The following is a 24399-nucleotide window of genomic DNA, read 5'->3' on the forward strand; positions in this document are numbered from 1 at the left end:
CCGGTCACATAGGAAAGCATTTACAATGCTTTCCTATGGACGCTTGCGTGCTCGCACTGTGATTTTCACAGTGAGAAGCACGCAAGCGCCTCTAGCGGCTGTCAATGAGACAGCCACTAGAGGTTTTGGAGGCTGGATTAACCCTCAGTATAAACATAGCAGTTTCTCTGAAACTGCTATGCTTATATATAAAAAAAAAAAAAAAGGGTTAATCCTAGAGGGACCAGGCACCCAGACCACTTCATTAAGCTGAAGTGGTCTGGGTGCCTAGAGTGGTCCTTTAAAGAAGTTGACTGGGTGTTTTTAAGGGCTTAACACCAACATCTATTTATAATTCATATTTCAATTTCAAAGGATTCTTATAGTTCAGCTTAAAAAAAACTTAACTTTAACCCCTTAAGGACCAAACTTCTGGAATAAAAGGGAATCATGACATGTCACACATGTCATGTGTCCTTAAGGGGTTAAGAATAGCAACGTTTATTAGGTATTTACCATGTGTATATTATGTCTCCTTAGGCATGATACAATGTAATAGTACTATGATATTTACTTGCAATTGCAGATTAAACTAGAATCCTTATCATAAACCTGGATGTTATCAGAATTTTATAAACAATACCCCCTTGTTCACGAACATTCAATGCACTTGTTTTTTTAAAGATTTTTTTGACTTAAAAACACTTAGGTGATTTTGTTTATTTAGCCTTTTCTACTTTTTTCTTATTTCTATTGGATATTTATATAAAGATTATTTTAATATAATCCATCAAAGTTATTTTTTGAAGACAAGCTCGCTTGTGGAGATTGCCTTTATTGCTTGACATTAACAAACATTTTTTTTATTTTCCTTTCTCTATTAGCAATGCCATTCAAAACTGCACAAAATCTTAACAGCAACATCAATTTGGATAAAGGAATTTATTTTTCTTTAAAATAAATCTGACATGAACGTTCATTTTGTTAAACTTTTTTTACCCCCTATACCTCTAAACACCCAAAATGCACTGAAAATTGAAAATTTCTTATCAAAACCAAAAATACGTGTTCAAGTACAGAATGGTTACGGTCTGATATAGAAAACCTGAGTTCCATTTTGCTTTATTAAACTCATATCAATGTTTATTTTGAACCCCAATAATTAGTGGAACCGAGAATGTTTAACAAAGTTGTAAAGTTTTCAAATGATCAAAACAGGACAGAATACAAACTAATTGCAGTACACCGAGAACGTTTTAGTGAAATATATTACGTTTACTATATACAAATCTTCCTATGAAACATGCAATATGCATGTTTGTTTCTAAAGAAAAATCACAACTGCATTGTAAAATTGGAAATAATTTGCCATAACAAGCAATAATGGAATAATATCTATATTTTTTATTTTCAAGTCGATAGTCCTGGAAATTAAAAAAAACAAAAAAACAAAATAAAAATACACGTTTCTCAATGAACATCAAATTTCACTTAGAGAGGAGTCTTCAAGGGTCTAGTTTTGTTCAATCCCAGTTGAGTATTACCACATTTAAAACTCTGAGAAGATCGATATACCAGTCAGCATTTGTAAGCAATACTTTTTCTTCCAAAAGGCCTAGATTTTTTTTTTATTATCTTTTTTAAATAATAAAGGCACCTTTCAATCCTCTCATATCATTCATCTGTTTAAACCGCAATAGACTTAGACATGGAGCTTTCTTCCTTGCAGAGTTTAAATAGCCACTGATTTTACTTACATTCAGATTTGAATTAACTAAAGTAATACAGCCATCAAAACAAGCATGCCAACTCAAAGATGTATGTACATCAATTTTAACAGCTGTAATTATAATATGTAACAGCAAAATACTCAATGTCATACCCATACCATTATCTGGTGTACACTTAAGAGAATCCAATACCAAAAAAAAAAAAAAAAAAAGGGCGAGGAGGGGGGAAAGAGGTAAAAAAATAAAATAATAAAGATTAAAACGCACCCCTGGAGTCATCCCATACTAGACACATTTAATATATGTTTACAATATATATATATTTATATATAATATACATAACTTTTAGAATTTCCAAATAAATCTTTGCAATTATTTTAGTCTAAAAAGAAAGTAAGAGGGAGAGTAAAAGTCAAATACACAAATAATCCACAATTTCAATTTCTAAGTAAAAAGCCATATACATAACTTTTGTCCATGAAACAAAATTGAAACATTTATAAAACTACTAATAGTCTTATGCTCCTTAAGTGGCTTTTCTTTTCAAGTTGCTGTTAAATATTTGTAGCAGGTTAATTTAATTTAGCACAATTAGTGATGAAAAGGTATTTTCCCAAACGACACTGGGCAAGCCTTTAGCAACAATCAGAGATCAGTGTATTGGAGAATAACTAAGCACATGTATAGATCTGTCATTTAAAGTATTACTTGAACCCTTCAAACAATCAGAGAAAAACACATTGGTAACAACTGGAGATTAAATACGTTCCCTTGAGAGTCTAATAAAGGGGTGATGCAGCACTACATTAAAGTAATGCTATAGAACAATAAGGATGTGATAATGCAATTAGCGTCTGTTATTGGAATCCCTAAAGAATGACTTAATTGCTGGCATAACAAATGGACAAAGATCAAAACTATTTGTTTTTGAAGATAAAGTTCTTAAAAAAAATATTCACAAAAAAATGTACACAATGTAAGTAAGGCTGCATTCTCACAAATACACAATACATTAGGAGGGTTGATAATGGAAAAATCATTATCCTCCACTATGCTTCCTTCTCTAACCTCAGCATTTCTTATTAATCTTCGATCAGTAAGCTAAATTTAATGTTTGTTAATACTTGTTGTGGACACAAACAGCACAGCAATTCTAATTCTCTAGCATATTTAACAAATTTCATCTAGTGAGGGTTGTAACAATTTATTTTGGCAATGGTTTAATTAGTCATGTGCCCAAGTCAGAACCACACGAAATAACAACTGACATTGTTATTTTAAAAATTTGCTCATGGCATTGTGCATTCTCTCAAAAGCTACATTAATTAGGTTTAGACATGTTAGACAGGTTGGCAAAAGCATACACCTCGTGTTTCATTTTTGGTGCTGTAGAATATAACTAAATCAAGTCACCACAAGATTATATCATACAGGCTAATGTGAGCTAATTGGACTGCTGTATTCAGGCAGTTTTAATTTAAAAATAAATGGAATGGAATCCCTTTCTTTATGATTGCAGTCACTGGAACGTAAAGACTGACCCATCAAAAATCACCACATTACCGTGCTTTTAAACAAATGTTACCCTTTTTATAAATTTATTTGGTAATCACCTTATAATACATTCCAAGAACACAAAGCACTGTACACTAAACAAAAAAAAATTAAAAACCTAAAATGTGTTCTTTTTTTATTTTACTTTACACTGATTTCACTTGCTGCTAATAGCCCATTTGATGGGAAGGTCCTTTCTCAATACTCCGCTCCAAAACTATTGATTGAGCAGGTAAGGAAGTCCATGTAATCCACCAAATATGCTTGTTGGAGCTTTTTAAATGAGATTAAGGGAGAAGTACATTTTCCATTTGTATTTCCTATATTTGCCATTTTCACTGGCCATCGTCTTGTCCCACTAGGCACAACCTCAAATTATGCTGGAACCTAGTTTGATCCAGGCCTGCCTGGTCAAATATGCACTCTTAAAAATAAAATGCTGCTACTGTAGCTCAGTGGGCATTTGCGAGACAGAATCCTGGCTCTAAGCACCAGATGAGTTCACAGCACCCTGAACGAACCATTAGTTTAGAAAACCTCAACCCACCAAAATTAAACCCACAACATTTGTTTTTGTTTTGTTTTGATTTTTTTCATTTCATCCTGATTATCAAACACAAGAAGAAAGGTAAGAAGGAAAAGGAATTAGGCCAATTAAGTCAACTCTTCAGGCATCAGGGAAACGTCTTGTTTGATGTGGCTGGTTGGTTAAATGAAAAGGTACGGGGGAAGCATTGTGTCATACAAAAACTTTGGCGAGGGCATCAGCTCCCGCACTGGCAATGTAGCATTTGGATGGGTGGAAAGCTACATCATGGATAGATTCATCCGATTTCTTGCGGTGGGCTGTGAACTCCTGTATGCAGGTCTTACTTTCTAGGTTCCACAAACGTATCGAACAGTCATGACCTGAAAGAAAATGACATTTATTTTTTTTTAATATTTTTTTTTTTTTATTTGTTCAGTCGTGCATATTTCTTGGATATTTGTGTTTGTTTTATGTTAATTATAGAAGTTGAACTATATTGAACATAATGAAGAAGGAAGAAAAGTGTTATGGTTAGGGTTAAGCTGATATTTGCATTTTAATTACACACAAAGTTATGTAACGCATTACTATTACAAACATCAGTGTGTGTATATAAAATATATATATATATATGAAAACATAAAAATAAAAAGAGGATATCCTTTTTCAATAAATGTAATACTTACTGCCAGACATCAGGTACAACCCATTAGGATCAACTGCTAAACTTGTCACAGCATCTAAGTGGGCTACCATTGAATGAATTAGTTTTCCTAGAAAGTAAAGAAAAAATGGTGTGAGTGCATGTTTTTATGTTCTGCTTAAAACACCTTTTTAAATTATTATTTTTTATTTATTTTCATTGTGCAAAGAGTGACAAACAGGCTTGTGATGCCACAATGACATTGACAAGCATACATGTGGTTACAGTGTCGTGGAAGGTGATTGAGTTGCACCTTGTTTTTTTGTTAATAAACAAGCTGAACTATAGGTCTACATCTGAGTAATACTTAAAGTAGAAGAATCTGTTAGACATGTTATAGAACGGGTTAAATGATGATAAACACTGTAGATATCTGCCCTGATTTTACATTGCAGTAGCCACCTTGTGCGGTTTGGTTTTAAAGAGAGGAAGTAAATGGTAGAGCAATGAGGGCAACAAGCTTATATCCACCTAGTGGGCACATGCATAGCGAGGTCCGTAGAAACAGATTATTTGGTGAGTTCAAAATAAAATTGCAAAATGAACATATGTACAGTGAAAGTAAAAGAAAAAGATACACCAGAGAGTATGTCCCGAGAAATAGGTGCTGGGGTAATTAACAGCAGTGGTATTATATTGTGAAATAACAGGTTGTCTATGATGCCACACTTAAAAACGACATTGGGAGACTGCGTATTATTATGCTAAGTGCAGAGTACTCGTGCTGGTGTCCTAATCTTAATGCAGCATTATTTACGCAACACAGAGTAAGAAGAAGGTTCAGTTGCTGAGTAAGGGCTGCTTGGTTGCAGACACTTGTGGTTGGGTGGCGTCCGCCATTTTGTGAGGCCTGGTGCGGTCTGAGCCTGAGCTACAGTGGGCGACATGAGCCAAAGGTGATGTGTGTATCTGATCGGTGGTGACCGGGATAACTTCTCCCGGTCCATATGGGGAGGAATGGGAGCCAAAGCTAGGGACTGCAGTTAGTTGTGGCGGCGGGACAGTGGCCGCCTCCCCCCCATGCTTTTAGGCCGCAAGATTTGTCCAGGAGGAACCGGTAGGCAATTTCACATGTGTGGTATCGTCTTGGAGGTAATGATGTTCTTAATCGTTTAGTAGCTAAAATATGTCGAATTACAGCATCTGCCCAGGGAAAATCTGCAATATGTGCAGTAAGATGCAGGGGCTATGGCGTTCTGTGGTCAGGCCTCGCAACAAAAACAATTAACTTTTTTTTTATTCAAATGGCCACATTAATCTGTGCCACATTTTTGCATTAAGCACAGCACTATGGGGTTATAAATTAAAGGGACACTATAGTCACCTGAACAACTACAGCTTAATGTAGTTGTTCAGGTATGATCTATAGCTCCCTGCAGGCAATCTAATGTAAACACTGTATTTTCAGAGAAAATGCAGTGTTTACATTGATTGATAGGAATACCTCCAGTGGCCGTCACTCAGACGGCCACCAGAGGGACTTCCTATCATGCAGGGCCCTAAAAAGGCCCTGTACACGTCAGATGTATTAAAATACAGAGAAGGCACTGTGTGCGCGCCTTCTCTCTCCAGCCTGTCAGCAGAGGAGGGGGGCGGGCAAAGACCGCGAGCTGAGCTGTCAGTCAGCTCAGCTCGCGGCCGCACACACCACACGCATGCGCGGTAGTGCGCTCAGGACTTCAGAGGGTGGCATGAATGCCGCCTTCTGAAGTATGCGCGCATGTGCGGCGAAGCCGCGCATGCGCACAAGGGAGCAATGACGCTTCCAAATGGAAGCGTCTGATTGCTCCCTGCTCGCGCCTGCCTATTTCGTCATTTTGACGAAATAGGGGGCGCAGCTTCACGAGGCTCCCGGCGCTGGAACCAGGTGAGTAAATTCGGCTGCCTGGAGAGTCTCTTTAAGTAATATGCACGGTCAGTACCAGGGGAGCATGGTATACAATATAAAAAACAAACAAACAAAAAAAAACCTTCACGACAACACACACGACCCAGGAAGACACCCCTGGCCTCATGGAAACGACAAACCACAGACCACCACCCACATGGGGATCGGACACGTAACGACCGAAACCCATCGGGGGAAACACAAGAAACAAATGTCATACTAGTCGAACCACTACTCTCTCTAACATCCACACAAAGGTTCAACGCTGCTGTCGTTTAAAAATCTGTTACCCTCCATTTATTCTGTACCCCACCGACACAAATGGTATACATGATTACATTGTATGACTAGCACTACAAATTTATGTATGGAATACAAAAATGTACCATAACCTACGTTACCCAAACTTCTCTCTTCTGTACCCCTTCCCCCAGAAAATCTTTAAAATAAAGAATTTATAAAAAAACAAAAAACAAACAAAAAAAAAAAACCTGTTCATATGCAACAAAGGTGTTTTTTTATTAATATTTGTTACACTATCACAACTAGATGATGACTAAATGCATGCCTCTACCTTTAGATATATGAATAAATACAATTATGGAAAATAGAAGTCATAGGGCATTCTAAGCCTGTCCACAGGCAAGATGCTGGGGCAGAAATGCTCAACACTCACTCTATCATTGCTGTCCCAAACTGGTAACACCTAAAGCATTAACACACTCCTGTATTAACAGAGCTAGACTGTAGGTGTTGGGAAAGTCATGTATTTTTTTTGTTTTGTTTTTTAAACTGTTCAAAAAATAACACAATAACAAAAATAATACAAAAATAGGGAAATGCTGCAAACAGTCTCACCATAATCATCACAATGGCTTAAGTGTTTATGGTGCTTAGAGTGTTCCTTTAATGCAGGCTTCCCCAAACTCCGGCCCTCCAGATGTGGCTGAACTACAACTCCCATGATTCTATGAATGAAATAGGTAGGCTGAGAATCATGGGAGTTGTAGTTCAGCCACATCTGGAGGGCCGGAGTTTGGGGAAGCCTGCTTTAATGTGTTTTTTTTTGGTTGTAGTTTTCCCAGCAAGTACTCTAAGCACTTAACATCAACTCTAGGAAATCTTCCCAGTACCTTTAATGTAATTACATGAACATATTTCAAGGTGCTGGAAATTACCAAAGCATGAAAATGCACAAATAATTTAAATTGCATATATAGCCTATATTGGAGCTGAAAATGTAAAATTGTTGAGCCAATTTACCAGAAGGTAACTTCTTAGCAGGCCAATTTAGAGAAATTTACATCAATCTAATGAAAAGGTTAGTGATATTAGTGATGTCTCATTGCAGGGCTGGCATATAACCCCCAACGTGAGAGATATATAGATGATTTTTTTTTTTTTTTTTTTACCTGTGTTGTTGTCATAAAATTTGATGTGACGATCTTCATGAGCAGTGATACTAATTGGAAGAGTAGGATGACTGATTACCCTGTTTATTTGGCAGGTGGCATTAACAGCTAAAATAAAGGAAAAAAAACAAAACATGCAGATTAATCACATTTTTGTTTATGTTTAAATTAACTAGGGTGTGGTCAAGTTATAGCTCTCTACAAAAAATATAAATCAGTCCTAATTGTAAAAACAAGTCCAATAATGTTAGTACCCCACCTACTCTACACAAGTCAGCTTCCTAATTAGATATACTATATTAGAGTACATACACATAGCTCAGCCACATCAGTGTGAACCGAGTTGCTGACATGACTCAGCCCAAAAACTAATAAACTCGATCTACTCGCTTTCCCCTTACCACTGCTTTCAAATACTATCCAGAATAGAAAAGGACAATAATGGTCTTTGGGGCAAATTTAAGTGGGCAGCTAAGATCAAACGGATCACACAGAGTCAGTGAGATTAACCAAGTTAACAAGACCACATTTTAGAAGTTATATGGTCAAATAGCACAATTAAATACATAATTTTAATAGATTGATTTACTGGATGAACATCACATTCAGGACAAAACTGTAGATCCTGCACTTAACCAACATTCTGCAGCCCTGCAGCATTGGAATGTTGTGACAGGTTCCATTGCCATGGGCAGATTTTGGAAACCTACTGCTAGATATTTCCCACACAGTGGCAGAAGCAATACAGAGAGGGTATTTGAATGCAGGGGTTTGTTGTCATTTATGTGTAGTTTAGGTGTTTGAATGCAGGAGGGTGGCTTCCCTGGGGTCCACTGGCTGATAGAGGTACTTGCTGAAGTTGGTGGGAGTCCCAGACACACTCCTATCTTTCTGCCAATCATACTCCTCTCCCCCTAGGTCCCTCTGTACACTGGGATAAAGCGACATCACTTCCTCACTGCACTGAACTGCAGCTTGAACACCCAATTATGTTTTCTGATCAGGGGCCATTAAGTGTTGCAGTGAGTGCTGCAAATGTGCTGCTTTTAATAGCACCATAGACTGGGCGCATGATCAGAGAACTTCATCGGGTGAACGCAAGTGTGAGGGCAACCTGATGGGGCCACCTTAGTTTGCACCCGCGTTGACAGTAGAGCAATGTTTTGTACTATATAATTGTCATCACAATGATCAGACACACACACACACACACAATGATCAGACACACACACACACATTCTCTTTCCCGATCTATATTTTGCAGCCTGGAGTACAGTCTTTTTAAAGATTATATTAAAATGGATGTCATTCTGATTCTTGCTTATACAGTGACTATGTAAGCAGCGTTCCATAGGAGAAAAAAAAAAAAAACACTTTTGCAGCTTTCTAAATGATACTTTTTTTTTACCCCACATAACATACAGAACAGATTTTACTTTCTCCCCAACTAAAAATTACACCTTAAAAAAAATGCTGATTTCAAAGCAGTACCATCAAAATTTATCAACAGTTGTTTGAGTCCAACAAACTTCCCTCGTGAATAGCACTAAGCAGCACTCATCCACACGCAAGTTTGTGAATTTGCAGAAACAGTAAAATTTTCCACTACTCAAACGAGTTTCAAATTTTGTTTATAATGGTGCAAATGTTTAGCTGTACATTCAGCGAACTGCTATCTTTAATGAAATGCTTTAGCATGCAAACTTTAATTGAAACAGATCAGAAAGTTGTTCGGCATTTCTCTGAAATGAATTGCAATTTAGGGCAAAACATCCCATTTACTTACTTGTCAATTCACTCATAACACTCACCAGTTTCTATGCAGGATTCTAATGTGAGGACTTTCTGGCGGGTCTCCATATTAAAGATACTTGTGTGGCCAGTGTTAAATGACACAACCATATGAGCAGGATCACTGCTTACCAGGTCCACAGAAGATGGTATGCCTAATTCTTGGGATAAAACCAAAAACCATGAACTAAATTTATTGTATTAATAAGCCATACATCAGTAGCAGTTATAAAACAAACTTTTTAAATGACCACTTAGGCACCATAACAATTACATCTCAATGAAGTTGTTGGTAGTTCAAGGAGGTCTCAGGTGCCATCTTAGCATAAGGGTTTAAACAAGTGATCAACAGTTTAACCCCAAACCTTTCGAAGATTGTGCCTAATCTTTCTGCCCAGCTACTTCCTTTGTTGGTGTGAGGCTTCAGGTCAGGTGCAGGCTATAGGCAGAGAGTGTCTTAGCCTATCAATAACTCACCATTCAGAAAACTGAGTGAAAAAGATACTTACAATTTTCTTGGATTTCTGATCGGGGAGCTAGTGACACTTTCAACCTGGCATCCAGTTGAGGCTTTTTTTTTTTTTAATTCTTTATTTTAAATTGCCATCATACACAGATCAAAACACATCATACAATGCATTTATGAAATGGTCACAGCAGATGTCGTGCCAGTACAGTGAACAATGTACTAAATCCAGAGCTGTATCTTATACAGAATGAACAGCTCATAATCTGACGACAAGGTTTTTGTTGTAATATATAAAAATAACTTAATAGTAGGAAACCAAATACCAATATATAGAGATAAACCGATCCAACAATACCCTCTGATTGACAGCGAGTGTGAATAGATAAAAAACATCTGCTTAAGTATGTCTTTTGTGCCTTGCCAAGGATAGCCATGGTTGAAATGACAGGTATTGGCCATAAAGAAGAACAAAAAGAGTAGAACAGAAAGGTAACAGAACATGGAGAACACAGAGAAAGCAAGGTGAGTATGGATGGGAGTTGTAATGGTTACCAGTGACTGTCTTGAAGTAACTGCTGTCAGCCCAGTTCAGGGTTTGCTATCGTATTCTCGGAAATCAACTCACTAGGGGTGGGGTTCGGGATTCTGTTTATTGGGTAAGGGGGAATGATCCCTCCCCTCTCCCAGCTGCCGCTTCGGTTGAGGCTTTCGGATTCATGCCTTGGATCAACAAAGGTAATAGCTGCGCAGATCAATTGAGTGCCATTTTCAAAAATTTGAATAAACTGTTCGTTAACACTTAAAGTAAAATGGCACCTGAGACTTAATGACAATTTTAATGAGATAATGTGGTTATGGTGCCCAAAGTGCCACTTGAACTATGAATTAAAGATAACAGTGCCCTCCCCAGTGACAAATTAGCCTATTTTTCACAGATCACAAACAAGTTCACCTGCAATCCAGCACTAAGTGCCAGAGTGTGAAAGATGCAATACTTCAGAATCTGGCTATACTGAAAGCAAATTAACTGTATTGCCCATTGTTCCATTATTTAACAAACATTTTAACTGTCAAGTTATTGCCCCTGAATTAACCAAGCAAGACACATTTAAAAGCACATTTTTGAAATTTCAGTATACTGCCTATAGAGTTTTAATGTATAAAAGCATCCATGACCACAATAATTGAAAAAAATAGCAAGGGTCTTCGCAAACTCTCTAATAAATAGAAGATATCTAAATCTAGATTCCTAGGTTGTCATCCATGCTACAGTGTTTGTAACCCACAATCATAGTACTATCATCATCTCAATGGGGGTTTAAGGCCCCCCAAGAACAAGTGAGCCAACAGTTGCCATTCCTTCTCCTGTGTAGTGGGTATACATAACTACAGGACATCCCAGTGTCCTCAAACCAAAAGCAGGGCCATTGCATGCCAGCATACTTCAACCCCATGTGAGGAAAAGTTATAAAAAAAAACAAAAAAAAACCCAGGACTACTTGCCCAAAAACACATGGCATGTGATCATTCTTTGCATAAACGCTCCAAGGCAGGTCTCAATATAAGACAATGGGACCTGATGGAATACACCCAAAGCTATTAAAAGAGCTTAGTGGTGTACTAGCAAAACCATTAACAGATTTATTTAACCAATCATTGATAACAGGAGTAGTCCCAGAAGATTGGAAGTTGGCGAATGTTGTGCCCATTCACAAGCAAGGTAATAGGGAGGAGTCGGCAAATATAGGCTAGTAAGCCTTACTTCAGTAGTAGGGAAAGTGATGGAAACCATGTTAAAGGATAGGATTGTTGAACATCTAAAAACACATGGATTTCAAGATCAGAGACAACATGGGTTTACTTCAGGGAGATCATGCCAAACTAATCTTATTGATTTTTTTGATTGGGTAACTAAAATTATAGATCAGGGTGGTGCAGTAGACATTGCTTACCTAGATTTCAGTAAGGCTTTTGACACTGTTGCACATAGAAGGCCTATCAAACTGCAATCTTTAAGTCTGGATTCCAATATTGTTGAATGGGTAAGGCAGTGGCTGAGTGACAGGTAACAGAGGGTTGTAGTCAATGGAGTATATTCGAAGCTTGGGCTTGTCACCAGTGGGGTACCTCAGGGATCTGTACTTGGACCCTTTCTCTTTAATATTTTTAATAGTGATATTGCAAAAGGTCTTGATGGTAAAGTATGTCTTTCTGCTGATGATACTAAGATATGTAACAGGGTTGATGTTCCAGGAGGGATAAGCCAAATGGCAAATGATTTAGGTAAACTAGAAAAATGGTCAGAGTTGTGGCAACTGACATTTAATGTGGATAAGTGCATCTTGGATGTAAAAACCCAAGAGCAGAGTACAGAATATTTGATAGAGTCCTAACCTCAACATCTGAGGAAAGGGATTTAGGGGTGATTATTTCTGATGACTTAAAGGTAGGCAGACAATGTAATAGAGCAGCAGGAAATGCTAGCAGAATGCTTGGTTGTATAGGGAGAGGTATTAGCAGTAGAAAGAGGGAAGTGCTCATGCCATTGTACAGAACACTGGTGAGACCTCACTTGGAAGTATTGTACGCAGTACTGGAGACCGTATCTTCAGATGGATATTGATACATTAGAGAGAGTTCAGAGAAGGGCTACTAAACTGGTTCATGGATTGCAGGATAAAACTTACCAGGAAAGGTTAAAGGATCTTAACATGTTTAGCTTGGAGGTAAGACGAGACAAGGGGGGATATGATAGAAACATTTAAATACATAAAGGGAATCAACACAGTAAAGGAGGAGACTATATTTAAAAGAAAAAAAACTACACGACAAGAGGACAGTCTTAAATTAGAGGGACAAAGGTTTAAAAATCATAGCAGGAAGTATAACTTTACTGAGAGGGTAGTGGATGCATGGAATAGCCCTCCAGCTGAAGTGGTAGAGGTTAACACAGTAAAGGAGTTTAAGAATGCGTGGGATAGGCATAAGGCTATCCTAACTATAAGATAAGGTCAGGGACTAATGAAAGTATTTAGAAAATTGGGCAGACTAGATGGGCCGAATGGTTCTTATCTGCCGTCACATTCTATGTTTCTATATGTAGGCCATACATATATTTATGAGTTTTTATTTATGAGCTTTGGAAGTTTATGGCCCTTTACATATCAGACAGAGAACAAGGGAGGCACGGGTAAAGGAAAAAACCACAGACAGAGCAAATATACAAGTTAGCTTTTTTTAAAAAATGTATAAGCATAACTAGACCTACACTTCTAGGTGGAGATATGTAAAATGAAGGAAAATAAATATAAAATATTAGGGAAAGTAAATCACTTGGTGTGAACAGGATGTATAAGCTTTTCAAAATCACATGGGCTTACTTTAAATTTGTGAATTGTCTACAGGTAACTGCATATAACATTTTTATAAAACTATTTTTTTATCCTATTTTATTATCTTATTTTTGGAAAAAGGATACAATGTATACAAGCTAAAAAAACTTATAACACGGTCTTAACATGGCACATGGGAGTGTCAGGAAGGCCTTCTCTGGCAGAGTGAAGTGGCCATACCTGTTCGGCCTGCTCGTGGCTTGGGGCACGCCATATACTCGAACTTAAGAGCACAGATCATTATTTCGGGCGCAACGCTCTCTCCATTTTTCTTACACAACGGCACAAAACAGGGATGCCCACTGTCACCCCTGTTGCAGGCGATACGGCGAGACCCACAGATACAAGGGGTGACACTGGCAGGCAAGCAGTTTAAGGTCTCCGCATACGCAGACGACGTCCTCCTGACCCTCACATACCCAATACGGTCACTGACACCTGACAGAGCTCCTAGATCAGTATGGCAGACTCTCCGGATATAAGGTAAATCTGTCCAAATCCATGGTACTGCCGTTCCATCTCTCGGCTCCGGACACGGCATTGATACACACCACATTTAACCTGCACATATCTAGAGATACGCTTCAATATCTAGGGGTACAAATAACATCCGACCACACGCAAATATACCAACGCAACTATCCGCCGCTGATAAACGCCCTGATCTGAGATCTGGAGCGATAGACAGACAAACCGATCTCATGGATCAGGAGACTGTATACCGTGAAAATGAATATAATGCCCCGGCTCCTGTTTCTGTTTCAGTCCCTACCAGTTAAGGTTACAAGAGGAGATCTAGCACATACAGCACTCCACTGACAATTATTTGGCAGAGAAAACTGCCTAGAATAGCACGAGCTCTGCTGTACCGCCCCAAGAATAGGGGGGGACTGGGACTGCCACATCTATACCTTTACTACCTTGCAGCGCAACTGGCACAAATAGTGTACTGGCACTCACCCCCGGACCAAAAATGTTGGGTAGATATCGAATTGCTACTGACGGGGGCGGATCTCCCTTAATTTTTTATATGGGTTCCAAAAACCAGCAGGCCATTCCTCAAGACAGCATGCTTGGCAATACTTAATTCTGTCAGGATATGGGACCTGACAGCATTGAAATACCACCATAGCAAATTACCTTCCCCCATGGCTCCAATCCTCAGGAACAAAGCTTTTCCTCCGGGACTAAACGCACGCGACTTTAAGTGGATAGAACACACAGGGCTTCAGGTACAAGAATGTCACGTATGACAGATTAAAGGAACTAGCCACCCTGCAGACGAAGGACTACTTACGATACCTCCAGGTACGCGACTTTGCCGCCCGCTGGGAGGTACGGACAGTGGCCACAACCCCTCTGACATTCTTTGAAAAGATGTGTTTCCAAGAAAGGGCGCAGCAGGGCATCATATCACTGATATACAGCCACATCAGTGTAGAGTCCAATGAATAGGGGAGGCTACGATACACTGACTAGTGGGAGGCAGACCTGGGGGAGCAGCTGGAGTGGGAGGACATTTGGGTGGCGAACACAAGATCCTCTGTCTGTGTCACCCTCCAGGAACAAGCCTATAAGACCCTCCTCAGGTGGTACACCACCCCGGTCAAACTATATCATATTAAGATCAGCCCCAAGGGACACATGCTGTTAGACATGTGGGGAGAGAGGGAATTATATCCACACGTGGTGGAACTGTCTCAAGGTGAAGGAATACTGGGTGAAGGTGGTGGAGCTGAGCTCCCGGATGCTTCAGAGGCCCCTCATGCTGGACCCCTGGGCATGCCTCCTTTCCAAACCCACCAAGGGCTTCCCCAGACACAAACTACTGAACACGGTTTTACCTGGTGGCCAGACGAGCCCTAGCCCAGAAATGGTTGAGCCCAGAAGTGCCCCCACTGTCCATGTTTATAGCTAAAATAAAGGATAACTATCTCATGGAAAACTGACAGCACAGTTTTACGCTTGGCGACTCATACGTTCTGTGGGACCAAGAGGTAAAATACTATGGGAATGCAAGTCAAATACCTGGACGCAGAAAGTTCCTTGCGCTAACCAAATTATTTATTTTCTGTAAACCCACTGCCACATATATGATGACCTGGCTTCTGTGCAAGCCGCATAGACTCGAGATACAATACACTAATCAGATACTCCCATGAGAAAGGATACATGCTCTAACCACTATTCTTCCTTTCTGTAAATCCTATGACTAAAATGGTACGAAACGGCTTCTGCGAAAGCCCATACTGCCACATGAATGCATTCTATACAGTACAAAAATAAAGAATTTAAAAAAATAAATGGTGAAAACGTTCCCATCACTAGTCCATGTGATTGATGAAAATGAGGTTTACCTTGGTTATCATTAAATATGCTTAATGCTGGGGAGGCTTCAGCAGCGTTCCATACTCTTATTGTACCATCTGCGGATGCTGACAACAAACGTTGATGAGTTGTGCTGTATACCAGGCCCCATATAGCATCAGTGTGGCCTTCAAACGCCCCTCTAAGAACAGAAGGCTCTGTAATGAAAGGGAGAAAAAAAATTACTGGTTGAGAGAATCTAAAGAGTAACAGGATAGAGATTTCCAGCTTGCCATATACAAGGCAGAGTACATAGTTACATAGCTGAAAAGAGACTTGCGTCCATCAAGTTCAGCCTTCCTCACATATGCTTTTGCTGTTGATCCAATAGAAGGCAAAAAACCCAGTCTGAAGCGCTTCCAATTTTGCAACAAACTAGGAAAAAATTCCTTCTTGACCCCAAAATAGCAGTCAGATGTCTCCTTGGATCAAGCAGCTATTACCCCACTAATTAGAAATTGTATCCCTGTATGTTATGTTTTTGCAAGTATTTATCCAATTGCAGTTTAAACATCTGTATAGATTCTGACAAAACCACCTCTTCAGGCAAAGAATTCCATATCCTTATTGCTCTTACTGTAAAAAAACACCTTTTCTTTGCCTTAGATTAAATCTCCTTTCTTCAAGCCTAAATGTGTGACCTCGTGTCCTATGTATAGCCCTGTTTATGAATAGATTTCCAGATAATGGTTTGTACAATGTTATCATATCCCCTCTCAGGCGCCGTTTTTCCAAACTAAAGAGATTTAAATTTTTTAACCTTTCTTCATAACTAAAATGATCCATTCCTTTTATCAATTTTGTAGCTCGTCTCTGCACTTTTTCTAGTGCCATGATATCTTTCTTTAGAACAGGTGCCCAAAATTGCACAGCATATTCAAGGTGTGGTCTTACCAGCGATTTATAAAGAGGCAAAATTATATTTTCATCCCGAGAATTTATGCCCCAATTTATACATGACAAAACCTTACTGGCCTTAGCAACGGCAGATTGACATTGCATATTGCTACCTAATTTATTGTCTATAACAATTCCCAAATTCTTCTCTCCCTCAGTGTTGCAATTTGCCTCTCCAGATCTCCAATCCGAGCTTCCAGAAAAGCCACTCGCTCACACCCACCACAGAGGTATGGACCCTGGACAGATTTATCCAGGCATGCAAACATGCAGCAGGATGTACACTGAGTAAAACTTGTAATCTTGCTAGCACTCATTCCCAGTTACAAAAACACAAGTGAGCAGAAATATTTACCCTCTTGATTTCAACTCCTGTTTTATCTCCTACTTAAAAGAGACTACTTGAAATAGCCTACTTTCAAGCAAACTCCAGTGAGCAAGCTCTGTGAGTCAGTAGTGGGTTTATATTGGCAATACAAATCCCACACAAGTGGAAATTAAGGGGCACTCCCCCTAATTAGCTCAGCAGCAGCAGCAGCACCCACAAGGAGGGGAATAGAAACAACAAGAGAGGGAACAATAAAAAAGGAGGGAAAAAGTTTTAAATAAAATCAGCAAGGAGAAAAATATAGAAGAAAAAAAAAAGGGACAAAGTTTAAATATATCCAGCAAAGAAAAAAAAAATATGAAAAGGGGAAAAAAGTTACAAAAAAATAAAATAAATCAAAACAGCAAGGAGAAAAATAAAATAAAAAGGGTAAAAAATAAAAATAAAATACAAAACAAGAAATACAAAAAATGTAAACCTGCTTTTTTCCACTTGGTATTAACTAATACCAACCACAGTCCACCAGTTCTCCAACAAACTCCTGTTGTTTTAACTCCTACTTAAAAGAGACTACATTAAATAGCCTACTTTCAAGCAAACTCCAGTGAGCAACTATTACTTATTTATTTAAAGTATTAGTAAAATTTACCAACAAGTTTGACAGTACTACGTCAGGATCAGTGCACTGACCTAACAACATGATTTAACCAACCATGGTCTTAAAAGGAAGTGTTTAACCAGCAGTCAGAGAAAATACACTTTACGATAACTATAAACACAACCTTAAGCAGAACAGTTTAGGGGGCCAATCTCTAAAGCCATAACTGGAAGAAAAAAAACAAAACAGTAATTTTACTTACCGTAAATTCCTTTTTTCTTAGTATAGTGGCAGTACTTACAAGTGGGATGTTCCTTAGGATTCTGGACAAGAAGCTCCCCCTTCTTTAGAATTTAAATGCTGTGCTCCGCCTGCTGCCTCCATATAAGCTGTAACTCAGAGACACTCACCAGTAATGCAAAAAAACCAAACGGAGACCGAATGATGCATAGAATTTAATCTATTTGAAAGCGGAGGGAAAGCCAGTACTGCCACTATACTAAGAAAAAAGGAATTTACGGTAAGGAAAATTACTGTTTTTCCCTTCGTATAGTGGCAGTACTTACAAGTGGGATATAGCAAGACCCCTGCATACAACAAAGGGTGGGAACTCAGCAGGCCACAGCTTGTAGCACCTTACGCCCAAAGCAGTTTCAGATGATGAGAATACGTCTAGCCGACAATGCTTGATAAAAGTATGTAAGGAAGACCAAGCAGCAGCTTTGCAGATGTCTTCAGGTGAGGCGGCTGCTTTTTCAGCCCAGGAGGTCGTCATAGCTCTAGCGGCATGAGCCTTTAAAGGGAAACTAAGGGGAATCCCTTTGGATTGATAAGCCAACCTGATTGTATACGTTAGCCATCTGGCCAAAGAGGGTCCTGAGACAGCACAACCCCTGTTAGTGCCATGAAAGAATACAAATAGATCTAAGGATCTAATCCCTGAGTCTTCTGAAGACAGATTTTCAGGGATCTTCTAACATCTAGGAGATGTCACATTCTTTCCAGATCCGACGTAGGAAAATTACAAAAACCCGGTAGGAAAATAGGTTGTTAATTGCAGCACTAGAAATAACCTTAGGCAAAAAAGAAGGCTTGGTGTGCAGGACCACCTATTCTTGATGAAAAAAAAGGTGAATTCCGGAGAGAAAGAGAGAGCTCGGATCACACCTACTCAACTAGCAGAGGTGATAGGCACCCGGAAAACCGTCTTGAAGGTAAGAAACTTGATAGGAACCTCCAGTAAATGTTCAAATGGTGGTTCACAAAGGGCTCGAAGTACCAGAGACAGATCCCAAGTAGGGAAAGGTACTAACTTAGGAGGCCTCTTAAGCCTTATGGACTTAAGAAATGTTAGAAAAAGCAGGTTTGAGACAAAGTCACGAACCAGGAAGTGATTTAGAGCTGAAATCTGGCCTTTGAGCGTAAAAACTCCCAGGCCGGCTTCAAACCCATCTTGCAAAAAAGAAAGACTTTCCGGGATAGAGGCTTTGGCCGGATCCAACCTCGAAGTGAACACCAGGTTCTGAACTTCATCCAAACTCTGAAATAGATTTACGAAGTGGACCAGCGGACAGAAGACAGCAACACATCACATAAAGGTCAGAGACCATGGCCTTGAAGGATCACCCTTGCAGCAACCATGCCGTCAGGTGAAAAATCTCCAGAGTTTCCACGGGGAGAGTCACATTCTCCAATACTTGAGAAGAGACTGGAGATGCCAACGTGAGATTGTCAAGTTTTCCACTTCCGAAAATCAACTCCTGTTCGGCCAGAAGGGCAGGACTGCCAATTACTTGCCTTCTCCATCTTACTTATGAACAATCCGTGGTATAAGAGCGACAGGAGGGAAAACATAAGCCATGTCGAAGGTCCAAGGTATCGATAGACCGTCTAGGACAACTGGGTAATCTCCTGAATGGAGAGAAGCAAAACATTGTACTTTCCTGTTTCTCCTTGTGGCAGGTCTATCTCCGGCCTGCCGAAGCGTGAACCCAGCTCCAAAAAAAAAAAACTTGGCTTGACAGTGCCCAGTCTGCCTGAGACCAAAGTCTACGGCTGAGGCCGTCTGAAATAACGTTTAGAGACCCTCTGATATGGGTAGCTGATATAGCGAGAAGATACGCTTGAGCCCAAGACATATGTGGTAGCAGAGCTCTTGCAGAGCTTTTACCTTCGTGCCACCCTGGCGATTCAAAAAAAAAAAAACCACTGTAGTGGCGTCGTCCGACTGAATCCTCATTGCCTGATTGGTGATGGCTGAACGGAAGGAAACCAGTGCCTTCCAAACCGCATTTAATCCCTGAAACTCCAGGAAGCGCCTGCCTCCACTCTGTTCCAAGACCCTGACGGAACTGAGAAGCTAGATGGGCGCCCCAACCCATCTGGGAGGCATATGTGGATCTCATAAACCATTGTTTCTGAGCAAACGATAGGCCCTTTTTGAGAATTTGCTTCTGTGTTTCCACCAGTTCAGGAGTCCTTTCACCCCTTTGGATAGGTGGAAGGGAGAGTCTAGATCTTCCTGTTTTCGTGTCCATTGGGAAAGGATGTCCCATTGCAATGGTACTGCTTCTGCCTTTGCCCAGGCCACTGCTGGGATTGCAGAAGCGAGGAGGCCTAAAACCTCATAGCATCTCTGATTGAACTTAGTTTTTTATGCAGCTTTGATACGGCTTTTAAAATCCTCATTTGTTTCACTAATGGTAGAAAAAGAGAGAGGGACTGTGAATTTCCTCTAAGACCCAAGAACTCTAGACTTTGTGACGCAGTCAGCTTGGATTTTTCCAGGTTCAGGATCCAACCGTAATCTCTTAAAACCTTCATTGTAATCTTGAGATGAAGATTTAGCAGTTGTCTTTATTGGGCCTTCAGGAACCAAACGTCCAGGTATGGAACAATCGAGATACCTTTCCGACGTAAAACCGCCACTATGGGTGCCAGGATTTTCGTAAAAGCTCGAAGAGCTGAGGACAGGCCAAAGGGGAGAGTTTAATTGTAAATGGAGAATCCTTTGCTTTCTTGCTAGAACCGCAAACCTGAGAAACTTCCGGGAAGATTCTGAAACTGGTACATGGAGATAAGCATATTAAAAAACCAACTCTGCCATGTAATCTCCCTTTGTAAAATGTGTGTCAAAAGACAAAATACGTTCCATACGGAACTCCTGTCATGGTAAGCAGGTGTTTGCTAGTTTCAGGTCTAGGATCGGCCGGAAAGATCCATCTGGTTTTTGAACCAGAAAAAAAGGCGTGAGTAAACTCCCTGAAATTCCCAACGTTTGGGTACCTCTCTACCACATTTCTTAAAGAAGAAGAGCATTTGTTTTACTCTTGATGGATAGCTTGACAGTAGGAAGGATGGACGTGGTTTCGATGAAACTTTATTCTGTAACCTTCTGAAATGGTTCTTGTAATCCACCTATATGAAGCACTCTTTCCCAGTCTTGGGCGAAGAACCGAAGGCGTCCTCCCACTCTTATGGCGTCAAAACTTCCTCTTTTGTCATGCCTGTTGGATTCCTGTCTAGACCACTGGCTGTTTATTTGAGGTACCTAGTTGGTCTCCCATACAAGTACTAACCAGGCCCGAGTCTGGATGGCTTCCGAGATCTGACGAGATCAGGGATTTTAAGGCTGGTATGGACATAGGCCATCATGCTTTTGAAACCTGCAAAAAACGCCCTGGTAACGAAAGGACCTCTGACCCTTGTACTGAAAACTTTAATATCCCTGGGTTCTTGATTCCAGAGGCAGGGCTTTCTTCGTATCAGACATCTGTCTAATAATGTCTTCCAAAGGAGTGCCCAAAAAAATTTTTGTTCCTTTCAAAGGGTAATTCACATAAGGATGCCTTAGACGCAGAGTCAGCTGTCCATGTTCGTAGCCAAAGAGCTCTTCTGGCTACTGACGATAAACCCATAATCCTCGCTGATAAACGAAGAAAACTCATCTTTCAGTAGGAACAAGAGATGGGAAGGATCTGTATCAGATTTCCCATAAGGGAATCTTCCAGGGCTTGTAGCCAAACGCTCTGAGCTCTGAGAACCGCTGAACCTGCAAATTCAGCTCTGCACCGATATCCTGCGGCCTGGAATATTCTACTACACAAAGTTACGGCCCGTTCGTCCATTGGGTCTTTAAGCCTAAGGTATAGTGGTTTTCTTTGATAGCTGGGCAATCTGAACATCCACTTAGGAAGATCTTCCCATTTTTCTCCAGACTGTAGCTTGAACAGCAGTTCAAAAATGTTTTGAAATGAACATACGTCTATCAGGATTCTTTCATTCTCTATGATGGAGATCCAAGATTTAAGGAGACATTTGGGAAACCTTTAACCTTACCCTTGGTAGGTTCAGTTTCTTGTACCGCCGTCGTCACTTCTTTAATAAATTTCTTCAGCTCTTCTGGTGGAAAACCCTCCTCCACACTTAAAGCCAGGCTGGAAATATCCGAAGGTGAAGAGACGTCAGACACAGAAGGAGATCTATTCCTCCTACGCTGTGTGGGCAGTTTCTCCCGAATAGCCAGTTCTTTATTCACAGCATCTTTATAAGCTTCAAATGTCTGGGACAAATTTTCCTGAAGCCAGCCCAGGAAGGATGCCATATCAGTCTGCTCGGCTTTTTCTAGCCGATCCGTTGCGCACTGATTGCATGTATTTTTGCGACATCCGTCAGGTAGAGGTAACGCACATTCCAGACAACATAAGTGCTTACATTTACTTGTGGTTTTCGGAACAGAAGTTGACATCTTGTCTATATCTGTATTATCTGGAGACATAGGACTTATTCTAGAAGCATGCATAAAGAAAGGTGAAAAAAGGAGAGTTCAATAGTTAAATCTCACCTTAAATCACCTAAGATCCGTGTAGGAGGGCAGGTGACACGGAGAACCAGAACTGTACACCCACCCTTGGGGTCAGGAAGGTCCTGCACAGCCATGTATCCAAATTTTAAATTTGGCGCCAAACACCGTTTCACGCATGCTCAGTAGCGCGATTCTGTGTTTGGTGGAACGCAAAGCCTCCCGGGCGTGCGTTCCACCGCTGTCCGCATGCGTAATGAGCAATGAAGGAGGACCGCCTGGGAACTCTGTCAGAAAAAAACACAAAAGACAGTACCCGGTCACATTCCGTAACGCGAACCCGGAAGTACTGTTGCCGCTCAGTTCCCGCCCGGGAAACTATCGGGCACTCACCTCCCGGTCAGCAACCTGTGCTGAACGCATCAAATCTCCAAATGTCCGTTGCCGGGACAAGAAGAACTGGTGAGTGTCTCTGAGTTACAGCTTATATGGAGGCAGCAGGCGGAGCACAGCATTTAAATTCTAAAGAAGGGGGAGCTTCTTGTCCAGAATCCTAAGGAACATCCCACTTGTAAGTACTGCCACTATACGAAGGGAAAAAAAAACATTTATTCCACTCCTTTTTAGTTTAACATATGCTTTTTTTTTTATAATAAACAGAGATAGTCATGTAACCTACCATAGGAATCATATGGATCCACATTAGGGTTTGGAGTATTCCAGCTTTGTATAACACCATCCGTTCCCCCACTGTAACACTGTTCTCCATTAGTGCTCATCACTACACATAAAACTGGGCCCCTGGAAAACAATTGGTTTGGAAGTAAAATGGAAGATCGGCATGTAGTAATTAATAATGGGCCATCAAAATATTACAGATTCAATAAAGAAAATGGACAATTTGATGCAAACACTATGTTAAGCAAATTACTCACACTTTTAAACCAATTACTTTTTCTACAACAGCCCAGGAACATGCAAATCAAGTTAGGTGCTTGCTCTATTCACCATCACGCATTGAAAGTTATTTTAACTGAATATTTTCCTTTATTCACTGCTCAAAAAAATAAAGGGAAAACAAAAATAACATCCTAGAACTAAATGAATTAAATATTCTTCTGAAATACTTTGTTCTTTACATAGTTAAATGGGCTGACAACAAACATTAAAAAATGGAAATCAAATTTTTCAACCCATGGATGTCTGGATTTGGAGTCACACTCAAAATGAAAGTGGAAAACCACACTACAGGCTGATCCAACTTTGATGTAATGTCCTTAAAACAAGTAAAAATGAGGTTCAGTAGTGTGTGTGGCCTCCACGTGCCTGTATGACCTCCCTACAATGCCTGAGCATGCTCCTGATAAGGTGGCAGATGGTCTCCTGAGGGATCTCCTCACAGACCTGGACTAAAGCATCTGCCAACTCCAGGACAGTCTGTGGTGCAACGTGACTACGGTGGATGGAGCGAGGCATGATGTCCCAGATGTGCTCAATTGGATTCAGGTCTGGGGAACGGGCGGGCCAGTCCATAGCATCAATGATTTCATCTTGCAGGAACTGCTGACACACTCCAGCCACATGAGGTCTAGCATGGGCTTGCATTAGGAGGAACACCCAGGGCCAACCGCAACAGCATATGGTCTCACAAGGGGTCTGAGGATCTCATCTCGGTATCTAATGGCAGTCAGGCTACCTCTGGCGAGCACATGGAGGGCTGTGCGGCCACCCAAAGAAATGCCACCCCACAACATTACTGACCCACTGCCAAACCGGTCATGCTGGAGGATGTTGCAGGCAGCAAAACGTTCTCCATGGCGTCTCCAGACTGTCACGTCTGTCTCATGTGCTCAGTGTGAACCTGCTTTAACCCCTTAAGGACCAAACTTCTGGAATAAAAGGGAATCATGACATGTCACACATGTCATGTGTCCTTAAGGGGTTAATCTGTGAAGAGCACA

At 40.3% G+C, this 24399-nt stretch overlaps 1 protein-coding gene across 2 annotated transcripts in view; it reads right to left on the reverse strand.

Annotated features, from left to right (window-relative positions):
• Positions 1-902: 902 nt before the first annotated feature.
• STRN (striatin) overlaps positions 903-24399 on the reverse strand; it is a 133673-nt gene continuing 110176 nt past the window's right edge. For both annotated transcript variants that reach the window (XM_063443596.1, XM_063443595.1), the window contains 6 exons: positions 23118-23239; positions 15805-15972; positions 9607-9747; positions 7796-7903; positions 4479-4565; positions 903-4172 (listed from right to left, as the gene is read on the reverse strand). In XM_063443596.1, the coding sequence (XP_063299666.1) occupies positions 4003-4172; positions 4479-4565; positions 7796-7903; positions 9607-9747; positions 15805-15972; positions 23118-23239 (796 nt within the window). In that variant the 3' untranslated portion in view covers positions 903-4002. The remainder of the gene's footprint in view (positions 4173-4478; positions 4566-7795; positions 7904-9606; positions 9748-15804; positions 15973-23117; positions 23240-24399) is intronic.

The sequence above is a fragment of the Pelobates fuscus genome, chromosome 2 (genome assembly GCF_036172605.1).
Source record: "Pelobates fuscus isolate aPelFus1 chromosome 2, aPelFus1.pri, whole genome shotgun sequence".
NCBI classification, from domain to species: domain Eukaryota; kingdom Metazoa; phylum Chordata; class Amphibia; order Anura; family Pelobatidae; genus Pelobates; species Pelobates fuscus.